General features: G+C 41.5%; 1 protein-coding gene across 8 annotated transcripts in view; it reads left to right on the top strand.

Annotated features, from left to right (window-relative positions):
• Window positions 1-12,503, top strand: part of EHMT1 (euchromatic histone lysine methyltransferase 1) — a gene marked incomplete at its 5' end in the record, with an annotated part of 130,325 nt that overhangs the window by 95,875 nt on the left and 21,947 nt on the right. For all 8 annotated transcript variants that reach the window (XM_080928039.1, XM_080928042.1, XM_080928038.1 and 5 more), the window contains 2 exons: window positions 4,898-5,020; window positions 11,865-11,966. In XM_080928039.1, coding sequence (XP_080784165.1) covers window positions 4,898-5,020; window positions 11,865-11,966 — 225 coding nt within the window. The remainder of the gene's footprint in view (window positions 1-4,897; window positions 5,021-11,864; window positions 11,967-12,503) is intronic.

Here is a 12,503-nt window from a genome sequence, read left to right as displayed (position 1 = left end):
ATTGGTCACATATTTATTTTTCAGTTTGTGTTTTCTTGACAATTAGAAGTGCTGAGCAGTTTTCACATTCTTGTGTTTCTGGTTATTTTCTTTTGAGGAATGTGTCCGATTGTTAGTCTTTACAAGCTTGGGTTATTTGCTATTGAGTTGTATGAGTTTTGGAAATTAATTCCTTGCTGAATGAATATTTTCCATACACTTCCTTCTGCTCTGAAGGCCACCTACTAACCCTGCTCATTGTTTGCTATGCTGTGCAGAGGTTTGGAGGTTGCCGTATGGAATCTATCTTGCACCCCTAGGATAAAGCGCTTGATCCTAGTGATGTATCTCAACTTCTATTTAATCAGTTGCTAGTGTTTTGTGTAGATTTTAAAATCTGCACCAGGGATAAGTGTTTTCTGTAGGTTTTGATGTTGTGCCTATTGGTGGTGTCAATGATGATGTGATGGCCTCCTTAGGAGAGTGCCCCTCCCCCTTCAAGTGGTTTTAGAAATGCTGGCATTAATCCTTGGACCTCTGGAAGAGCAGTCAGTGCTCTTAACCACTGAGCCATCTCTCCAGCCCCTATTTTTTATTTTCATGAATTTTCTCTCTCTCTCAAGGCTATTATTTCTGAGGACATAATCCTGCCAGCTTGTTCCTTATTCATCCCATTATTATATATCCCTTTTCATCCCTGTGTCTGGTTTTCTGCATCTGTATGGACAGGCTTTGTTCCTCTTTCATCTTGGAGAGCCCTTCCATATGCTTTCAGGACAGTTATCTTGTTTGGGTTTTTGTTGTTGTTTGTTTGTTTTTGTTTGTTTTATTTCTAATACTTTTTCCTCTGTGACCAAAGTCTCGGTATTGGTTGCCTTAAAAGTCTGTGCTCCAACTTCCTTTTTTTGATGGTAGCTATTGGGGTACGTATCTCACCTAGCAGATGGCCTGGTTCTGGCTTTCTTTCAGCACTCTCCAGATACCATTTTACTCTCACCTAGATTTCTAGTTCAAAAACCTGCTGCGGCGTAATTGAGATTCCTTTGTGTGGAACTTTTTTCTTTCTGGCTGTGTTTGAGATTCTCACTCTGTGTTGAGCTTTTGATAATATAAGCCTTAAAGACTATCTGCTTTGGTTGATTCTATTTTGGGGCCCTTTGTGGCTTCCTGGTTCTAGTTCAAGATTTGTAAGCTTTTCATTAGTTATTTCTCTGAACAAGTTTTCTGTATGTTTTCCTTATCCTTCTAGAATAACTATACATGTAATTGTTGTTTCTCTTCATGATACAAGTTTCATATGTCGTGTTGTCGATGGCTTTATAAATGTACATGCACGCTTATGCACACTTTGTTGTTCTGGCAAAAGCTTAGAACGTCTTCGGCACATACTTTTCATGCTTAGTTAAGATTACAATGGTATTTTAATCTATCTTTAGTCACTGTTGTCTTGTTTTGCCATGGTTGAGCTGGTTCCTATGCATAGAATGTGGGAGTTTTTTCACTGACATTAGTAGGTGCCACACTGACATCTCCTGCAGTACCACAGACTTCTGACACCTCATATGTGATGTTTTGCTTATTCCTGTATGCCTCAAGAATTGTTCTTTCACCTCAGTGATCTGAATTCTCTTGTCATTAGGGTCATTTTCAATCCTTCAGGTCCATGGCCTATGGTCCTTTCCCATATAATCTCCAGAAGCATCTCCTTTTGTCTTGGCTTTCTCCTGCGAGGATTCTTCTACATCAGGGTCTTATGGACTGATTCTTGCCCATGGTCCCTCGGGGATATGGCTTGGTGCTGTAGCATATTCATTGCTATTGTTGGTCGTCAACTTGAGGACATTTGGGACCACTTAGGAGACAAGCCTCTATGCATACCTCTGAGGAGTTATTTAGATTAGATTAGCCTCTGGGTATACATGTTATTATTATATCTACATTATTATATATTATTATTACATCTATATTATTCTCTGGACTTGGGACTGAAATTACCTAAAAAGAAGCTGCTGCCTCTCCTGCAAAGATTTGTTTGTTTGTTTGTTTGTTTATTTAAGAGCACTGTAGCTGTCTTTAGACACACCAGAAGAGGGCAACAGATCTTATTACAGATGGCTGTGAGCTACCATGTTGTTGCTGGGAATTGAACTCAGTCAGTGCTCTTAACCACTGAGCCATCTGTCCAGCCTAAGAGGAAGCTTCTTGAACATAAGTATCCATCATTGTCTTCCTGATGAGATGTTTTAAGTTCCTGCCACCCTGATACCCCAATTCCTCTTGAAGGAAAATAAACCCTTCCTATCTTAAATTGTTTTTCTCAGGGTAGTTATAATAGCAAGTGGAGAAATACTTTGTGCTTTTGTATTTTATACAAACTATCTTTGTTTCTGGCCTTAGCACTGCCCTGAGGCACTCACAGGCAGTATAGTTCACTTTCAGTTTTAGCATTTAAGCTAATTTAGATATAATAGTGCATTTTTTAAATCTAGCTTCATTTATTACAGAACAACAACAAAAAACACACAATAACAGAAAAGCATAAAAGAAGAGCCAAAATGAGTATATGCAAGGGGGGGGGAATTCAAGTGAGTTCTGTCTGAAGTTCAGTATCAAGACCAGGATTGTTTGTTTATGATTTCTCCCCACACATTATCTTTTGTTTTTTGTTGCTTGAGGCCAAGGTGCTTCCTGTCTCTGTCAGGTTAGCTTGTGTGTGGGTGAGTCAGTTTTCCTCGCTCATCACGTCTTGTAAGCCTGAACACACTGCAGAATGAGCTGTGTATCTGGGTAACCTTATATATATAGGAGCTCTAAAAAGAGCTCGGCACAGCTTGCTCACTCCTCACAGGCACTCGGGCTACTTCCCGCAGTGTTCGTAAGCTGTTCTTAGGATGCCCTATAGTTTTGTGTATGTTTCACCCCCAGAGCCTAATCCGTATCACCAACGTTTTCCAGGAAGAACAGTAGAATATATTTACTTTTAGTTTTTCCTGTGTCCAGGGGTGTTGCTTCTCCAGGTTACAGCATTTGTGTAGTGCCTTCATATTTACTATCACCTACAAGCTCTGGTTAGTCCTCACTGAAGACTGGTACCGTGAAGGCTCTTCAGATTCTTTCTCTGGGCTGCACTCAGGGTGAGCCAGACGGACTCCGGGATTCTCTGCTTTTGTAAAATATATTTTAATTTATTTTTTAAATAAACCATTAGGTCTAGAAGTATTTCGTGTGTGTGTTTGTGTGTCACATGCTTGCCTTGAGTCCAGGAGAGGTGTCAGATCCTTGGAACTGGAGTTACAGCATGTGGCCCCTGTTGCATGTGTTGTTTGCCTGCTCCTCAGGTCTTTGGGGCTACAATCTGAGTGACATGAAGGCATTCTATCCTACCTTTGCTGGAAGTGCTCTTACGACAGTGATGTGGGTACTCACGTGTGGCTCTTGGGCCGAGAGAGCAATGATCATGGAAGCGCCATTATGCCTGGCTGCGTATCTAGTAGCGTTAGTCTGTGGGTATCTACTCATTGACCGAGCTCTGCCTCCCAGCACTTTATTCTTTTGTAGTATTTCCTGCTATGCTGAGGGTTCTGGAGGGTAACTGACAGGGTTGCAGAGGAGATGACCCCCCTTGATAAGAGAGAGACCTTCAACACTCCCTCCCTCCCTCCCTGTGTCCTTTCCTTCCCTTTTTCCTTCCCCTCCCCTCCCCTTACTCACTCTGTCACTATCCCTCCTAGGTTTGCTCTCTTACCCTCAGTGAGGGCTTGGGGAAGCTTCTGAAGCAGGTCACGCCAATTTCATGGTGGTTTAAGTACCCCAAATCCAAGACTCTGCCTATGTGATGGAGGTGTGGTAGAGTCCAGCAATGAAGAATATATTTCTCTATTTGAAAGTCACTTTGTGGGCCTTACGTTTATATTCCCACCCTCAAACTGCTTTAATGATCTTAGAGGCTTTTTTGTATTCCTGGCTGCTGTGCACCTGCTGTGCTGAGTGCTGGGGTTAAAGGTGTGTGCCACCTGCCTAGCCATTCTGTGTGTTTTTAAAATTTACTTGTTTATTAAAAATTAACTGCTTTGAAGCATGGCTTTCCTTTGTTTTCAGCAGCTAGACCTTGCTATGCTCACTGGATCTCTGGTCTCTGTCTTGTGAAGAACTACAGTTCTTTTTGAAGTCTCTTTTTACTGTTGACAGCAAGAACTTAATGCCAGTTTTACTTTGTAAGCTATTAGTTCTTTGTCCTTCATCTAAGAAGCAAATGGAGACCATCATGGAGGAGGCTCAGCTTTTAGCAGTCGACTTGCTTTGGGTCACAGCTGACATCAAATGGGGGCCTTTCCTGTGTGTACTTGTCTGTCCATCTGTCTCTTTATTTTATTGAAAAAGCTACAAATTATCCTAAAATCTGTATTACTTGAAGCTAGTTTTTGTTTTGCTTATTCTGGAAAATAGTATTTTGCAAAGCAGGCTGAATTGATGCTGTCCCATGCCCTTCGTACTCCTCCCCTGAGTAAGGCTCTCCACCCCTTCCTTAACATGTCCACTCCTGCTGTGCCTGTATGTCAGGCTCATTTAGAAATGAAATCTAGCAAAGATACTCTGTTTGAGCTAGAGTGTGATAGAGTAATTGTGCCTGTCTCTGTGTGGGACTGTGTGTGGGGTGTTAAATATCTTGCACTTGTTGGGGCTAGACATTAAATCCAGGGCCTTGTTGATGCAATCGGGTACCTACCACTAAATAGCCCAGCTTTAGTTACTCTGTCTTGAATGCAACTTTGAAGAATCAGCTGGTCAGTAAAACAGTTTTAATGTTGTTTGTTAAGTCTCTTCATGACAAATGCAGAAACCTCACAGCTCTTTTACTTACTGGGATGGGGATGCAGACATTGCCCTCAACACATCTAAGCAGTCTCTGTTTTACTAGGCGGGTGCCAACATTGACACTTGCTCAGAGGATCAGCGGACCCCACTGATGGAGGCTGCAGAAAACAACCACTTGGATGCAGTGAAGTACCTCATCAAGGCCGGAGCACAGGTGGATCCGAAGGTACCCACCCAGTCAGGTTCATATTCCTATTTCATGTGTAGATGTCTCTTAGATGAACAGGGAGCGTTTTCTCCTTGAAACACTGTCGGAACTTGTTCCATCAAACGTTTGCCCTATTGTCTAGCAGAGCGTTTGTACTTGATGTAGCTCCTTTTCTGACACTGTGACAAAATGTCTGACAGAGTGACTTATGGGAGTAAAGATTTACTTTGGCTCATGATTTCGGAGGGATTTTGCTCCCTCAAAGTGCAGAGGCATGGCAGAATTGCAGCCGGAACTTGCTGGATAGAGCAGAGCGGGAGGATGTAAGCTGGGCTCAGGAGCAGGAGGAGCCACACAGGTGATCTCCTTCTGACAGCCAGGTCCACCTTCTGAAAATTCTACAAATTTTAAGCTGGGAATAAGCCTTTGGGAACATTTCAATGCAAACTATAAATATGTGGTGACTTGACTTACTAGTAAAGGTCTCTAGTAGCCACTGGATCTGAATCTGTCCAGTAATAGACAGAGCAGTCAGTAAGGAGATGGTCATAAAGGATTTGTTCCCTCTTTGATTGTGTTGTCCTTCTTGTTTAGATTAGAGCAATTGGGCAAGAAGAGAAATGGAAGATACCCAGATTGGAAAGAGGACTTAATGCCACTCAGGTCATAGTTATAAAGGACCAACAAAAGTATTGTTAGAGTTAGTGAAACAATTTAACAAATGTAGGACAAAGTTGACACAAATAACAGTTACATTTCTCTATCTCTATTTTGTGGGTTGTTGTTTTTTGGGTACAGGGTCTTATTATATACTGTGAGCTTAGGACTTGGGGTCCTCTTGCTTCAGTCTCCTAGGTATTGGGGTTACAGGTATGTGTCACCATGCTTGCTTTATATTTCTATGTTCTTTCAGTTAAATTATCCAAAAGGAAGTTGAGTTAGTTTCATTTACAGTAACATCAAAAAGAGCAAAATACTTACAAGTATGTTTAATCAAAGAGTGAAAAAGCTTACACATTGAAAACTCAATCAGTTGTTAAAGGAGACTGTAATATATAGCTTGGTTGGTAGGGTGCTTGTCTCAGCACCACATTAAGCCCTGTATAAATCTTTAATTCTAACACTTGGGAAGTATAATCAGGAGTTCAAGGTTTGCTTTGGTTACGTAGTAACTTTGATGCCAGACTAGACTATTTCCCTGTCTTAAAAACAAAACAAAAACAACAAGAAATGGGAGGTCATCCTTTGTGTGTACATATTTAATGTAATCCTTATCAAAATTCCACCAAATACAGAAATACCCATTCTAAATTTGATAGAGATTTATTATGAGGTCTAGAATAGTGGAACAAGTTCTTGTTTCAGAACTCATTACAAAGCTACAGTAACGAAAATGGTGTTGTTCTAGTATAAACATACAGCTATAGGCTAGGTTTGGTCTCCATGTGGGTCCCCAACAACTGAAGCAGGGGCTGTCCCTGACTCTTATTGCCTGGCTGTGGATCCTGTTCCGTAGCTGAGCTGCCTTGGCCTCAGTGAGAGAGGATGTGCTGTGTCTTGCAGTAACTTGATGTGCCGGGTGTACTGGTACCCAAGGTTCCCTCTCCCTGATTTGCAAAGAAGGGGGGTGAGGAGAGGTTGTGGTTGGGATGGGAAGTGAATAAATACCTCAAACTTAGGAATTTGAGCATGCCAGACAATCACTCCAGTCAGTGAGCCACCATCAGCCCTCTAGCTTTTATTGTACTATTTTAAGTCTGCTTGTCTGTTTGTTTATTTATTTATTTATTTACTTATGCCCACAGTTTCATGCCACATAAACTGGTATGGTTGGGTCAGTCTGTTATTTACACTGGGAACTAGAAGTTTGGGGTTCAGAAGTTAGTCTTGGCTAAAGAGAGACTTCAAGGGCCAGACTTGGTACATAGGACTGGAAACAAAACATTTAATGTAACCGCAGTAAGTAAACAACGTAATGAATAGGTGTCAGTCAGTGGTAAAGTGTGCACAAAGCATTCATTTGTGTGGCACTGGAAAGTCATTTTCATCAGTATTTGTCAACGAAATACAACCATAGCCCTGTGCAGACTTGATCATGTCCGTTCTCACATCAAGTAAAATGTTTACTGTTTCTCTGGTATTGAATACAATTCTTGGGTCTCAAAGAGGAGGAGTGCTAAGTGTTCATCTAGAACAGTTGGGTTACAAAACCAAGAACTAGAGGAGCTGCAGTCCAAAGTGTAGAGGTCAGATGTCAAGACTGAGAATGTGTGGGTTGGCAGCAGGTTTAGTACAGCAAAAGAAAGGGTGAGGGAACTCTTCAGTATTCAAACATTGTTAGATACCAAACCACCCAACATCTTTGTGCCAAATTTCTTAGAAAGACAGCAGAGAAAACCTAATAGGAGAACAAAAAAAAAAAAAAAAGATGATGATGATCATGAGTTTAAAAACCGAAAAGAACCAGTAACCCACAGGTCTCACCAAACAAACAAAAGATCAACTCAATAAAACTTGCGTGAGGCAAACAGAGAACACACCACACTCAGACACATCTGGCAAAAGCAGTGCAGACAGACAGACATCCTGCAGTCTGCATATTGGCAAACACCCTGTGCTGCTACCAATTTGACTTGCAGTGGATGAGAAGAGGCTACTGTCATTGTGCCACAGAAAGTCGTCTGAGAAGAAAAGAGCCCAGAGAGTGAAGTAAAACTAGGTGTGGTAGACGGCTCATGACTTGGGAGGCAGAGGCAAGTGGGTGCCGAGTTCAAGGCCAGCCTGGGCTCCACAGAGAGACACTGTCTCAACAATAAAGTGACAATAAAAGCTGTTGTTTAAACTTCCTTCTTTTTAGTAACTGAGATTTTATTGATTGAGGATCAATACACAGACATTTCAGCTCATACACAATTTTAATATATGTACCAAAAACCCGAGAGCCGTGTGTTATGCTTCTCCTGAACCAGTTACTGCAGTGATGTTCCGGCTTTCTCCTTTAGGCTCTTACACATCACCAAACGACAGGGTCTTCACATCCTCATTCAGTTTTGACCTATATTTCATGCTCAAGGTTGTAGTTTTCATACAACGTTGTTACCACCACAACTAGAAATGTTAAAGATGGTAGAGTTTCTCTTTTTTCTTTTGTTTGTTAGGGGTTTTTGTTTTGTTTTGTTTTGTTGTGTTTTGTTTTCTTTTGAGACTGGGTCTTTCTATATAGTCTTGACTGTCCTGGAACTAGATCAAGCTGCCCTCAAACTTCTCTACCTCCCAAGTGATGAGATTAAAGCTGTGTACCACTATAGCCTACTTAGCTCTCAGTTTTGACCAGACAAGGACCAAGGATTGATTGATTGATTGATTGATTGATTGATTGATTGATTTATAAAGAAAACAGTTCTAGAAACATGAAGCTAGAAGTAATTTAAAACACTTGAAACACATTAAGTGTATGACTGAGATTCCAAATTTCCATTAAGTATGCTTTATATTATAAGATGAAAAACTTAGCCCTATGTGGAATGTTAAGCTGATACCTGAACCTGTCACAGCCTCCCATGGTTCAGTCAGTGTCCTACTTTCTCTTCCGGTTGTACCAAAAAGTGAGTGATTACACTTCTTTTTTTTTTTTAATTATTTATATTTAAAAATGGAACGAGGTGGGATTCTCCTTTTTAAAATGTTTCTAGTTACTGAGAACTTGCATTCAGAACATGGTGGGTAAATATTCTTTTGGGCCGTAGAGGAGTGGGGTACACATTCGGGAGTCGGGAGACACCAATAGATACAGTGACTGATGGGCTAAACGTGGCTTGTAACTGGAAGCTGGCCTCTTGGATCTTAGCCTTTCCGTTGTCTGAAGCAGATCTGGATGCTTGGCTAGCCACTTCAGCCTGTTTACCGTTTCTGTCTTATGTCTTGTTTATTCTTTTTTGTCTGATGACTTCATCCTTAGCCAGGCCCCTTTGGCCTTTGTTCCCACTGTGTAGGCACAAACTTAGCAGAGCCTTGATGATCTACACTTGGGCTTCTCCTTTGATGCCCATTCTGAGCTGACCTTTTTGAGTGTTGTGGTACAGAGGGCCTGTTACATGAGTCTGCACTATTCCCAGACTCACTTCTTTAAAAAATTTCAAGACAAGAAGCTGTTTAAGACAAGGATACTTATGATGGAGTTTATATAGATTTACAAATAAATCATAACATTAATAGATCAGAGAAAGGTAGTGTGCAAATGGGAACAGTCCATAAAGTTATTGCATACACTAATTATAGATGAATAATGTTTTTTAAAATATTTTTATTTTTTGAGATTATAATATAATTACATCATTTCCCCCTTCCCATTCCTCCCTCAGAACCTTCTCCCCTCAAATTCATGGTTACTTTTATGTGTATATTATATATGTGTCTATATATGTGTATACACACACATACATAAGTATATAAAGACGACCTGCTCAGTCTGTATGATGTTACTTGTATGTATAGGTTTTTAGAGCTGACCCTTTGGTGTGTAGCCAGTGTGGGGGCTATTTCCTGGGAACACCTTTTTCTCCACTCTCAGCATTCCTTAGTTTCCTGCCGTTCTTTGTCTAGGACCGAGTCTGCCTGAGTTCCCCCGCCCATTAGCATGTCTGTTGGTATCCTCCTTGTTCAGTTCATATTTTGGCAGCTGTGTTGTTGAGACTTCATGGGTGTAGCTTCTCTGACATTGCTAGGGTACTTCGTCTCATAGCCAACTTCCTGTTTCCTTAGAGCCTTTCCTTGTTTGTAGAGGTGTCAGTTGGGCTTCTCAGCTGCAGGGGCCATGGTTTCTGTAGTGGTCTCCATCGCTTGCACAGTCCTCTTGGTGAGCCCATGAGGACTCCTGTGGGCATGGGGTAAATATTGTGAATGCAGTCAATAAATATTTAGTAGTGGTTTAGTGAACACTTAAGAATTTATTTCTAATTTTGCGCTGAGTCTCTGTAGATTTATACATGTGAGGCAGGTGTATGGGAAGAGCTAAAGCGGACTTCAGATTTCCAGGGGTCCTGAGCCGCCTGGAGCAGGCAGACCGCTGGGAACTGAACTCAGTTTCTCCACCAGGGGAACAAGTGATCCAGATACCAAACCATCGAAGTAAAGACTTAAAGGGAAATAATGCCAGCAGAAAGTAGAATGGAGTCTGGAAAACAGTTTCTGTAGCTGCCATGGTGGAAGTAGTAACGCAGACGAGACAGGGAGAGCATGGCCAAGTAGGCCTTGCAAAGCATTGTGCCTGCTGTCATGGCTGCAGACTGCTGATTACCATAATCTGCAACCCAGTCCCAGGAGACACGGGCCGCAGAATCTCCATGTGTAAACATTCAGTAAATGGACTTTTGTCTTCATAGGAAGGAATGTGAAAGACCTGTAGAACAATGCACATTATTATAAGTCATTTAAGATCCCCACTATGGTAGTATAGAAATACATCACAAAACTAGATAGTAAGAGAGCCGTTGTCCTTGGGGATTTTGGGGGGACAGCAAAGGTAAGGAAGGTAAAGGTGAAAAGGTAGGAAGCTGTGTGAATGTTTCTGTGGTGGGTGTAAAAAAAACTTGAGTTGTACTTGGAGACAGTACTACTGATGACTTTGAACAGTGTACCACAGCCTTTCCCTGCCATTTGTTAATTTCATGCCTTAGTCCTGTGAGTTTCTTTTGCCTTAAATACTGTTCAGTTTACCTTTTAAGAACCACTCCCTCACACTTCTTTTTCCTGGAGCACGAGTATGCATGCACATACACACTCACATACCTTGGTGACATGAAGTGTGTGTCTGTGTCCGTGTATGTGCACACACACACACACACACACACACACACACACACACACACACACAAACATTCATGCTTGCCTCATAGTTGTCTCATAGTTCATTGACCTAGGAATTCTTTCTGCGATGTATGTCATCACTATTCTTAAAAATTTCCAGTATTGATTCTCAATATCAGTGACATGGAATTGGGTATCCAGACAGTTCTTTAGAAAGATGGGCATCCTGATTAATATCAGATGTATTGATATATGTTCATAATAAGTGTTAAAACTTATGTGGAGAAAGGCAATAGAGATAAATCAGGTCAGCACAAAATGAGGGTGGGGAGAATTGTCTTTCAGAGCAGTGGCCAGTGTATCCATATGGTCCTTGTGATCAGTCAAAGCAGGCAGAGGAACTACGACTGGTCTGGTGGGTCTACTCACTTTTTTGTTGTGTAGACTTTTTGCCTGTCCTGGAGTGTCTTGGTCAGTGTCTTATTATTTTTATTGTGAAGTAATATGATGTGTGTAGAATCTAGGAGGAAGCAGAATCAAAAGCTAATGAAATATTCACAGCACCATAGGATACGAAGCAGTAATACAGAATTGCATCTGTACAACAAGTTTGCCTGTTCTTTTCACCTTGTTTTAAGTTGTCTGTATGTGGATGGCTCTAACTGATCGAGTCACTTCATTTTCTATGTGCTCTGTTACCACAGTCCTTTAAGGAGCAGCTGTGGCCTAAATGGGACACATGTTCATGTTGGAACTGGTCCCAGAAAGAGTTGGATAGAAATGGGCAAGTTTTCTTCATCATGATGCATAAGTTGTATAGGTGTGTGTGATTGGAACAGGAGGTTTTTTCCTAACCCAAGGGTTTCCCTAATAGGGACAAAGGACTTGGGTCTTGGCTGTGAGCTTTTGGGACAGGACCCTGATCCTCTTAGCCTGGGTTCAGTATAGTAGATTTATTGACAAGACCTCTTTAGGCTGGGAACATAATTTTTCTGTCTTTTGCACCAGAATTAAGTCATAAGTGGTTTCTCTGGATTGAATGGCATTTGTATTGCAGGACGCAGAGGGCTCCACATGTTTGCACTTGGCTGCCAAGAAAGGCCACTATGATGTGGTACAGTATCTGCTTTCAAATGGACAGATGGATGTCAACTGCCAGGTAAAGCCATTTTTCTGTGAGGTGGCAAAACTGTCTCTCCTCCTTTTTCATGCATGCATCTCCTACCCTTAGTTTTTGTTGCTGTGATAAACACCATAACCAAAGTAACTTGGAGAGGAAGGGGGCTATCTGATCTTACAGGTTCTGTGGTCCCTAATTGATGGAACTCAGGGTAGGAACCTAGAGGCAGAAATTGCAGCAGAATCCACGGTAGAACAACACTTACTGGCTTGTTTGCTTAGTTTGCTTTCTAATAGATTCCAAGACCACCTGCCTAGGATGGGCTATTTCACATCAATTGTGAAACAAGAAAATGCCCCCACAGACAGGTTTATACAATCTCTGATGAATGTATTTTCTCAGTTGAGGTTCACTCTTCCCAGATGACCCTAGCTTATATTAAGTAGACTAAAAGTGGCTAGTGCAGGCCTCATCCCAATAATCTTGCTCTGTAGGGTCTCTCTGTAATACTTGGCTAATGGTTCCATCCTTGGTATTCTGTCAGGCCTCCTCCTGTCTAACTCTCATACCCACGAG

The sequence above is a fragment of the Micromys minutus genome (genome assembly GCF_963924665.1).
Source record: "Micromys minutus genome assembly, chromosome: 13".
NCBI lineage: Eukaryota > Metazoa > Chordata > Mammalia > Rodentia > Muridae > Micromys > Micromys minutus.
This window is presented reverse-complemented; position numbering and strand designations above follow the sequence as displayed.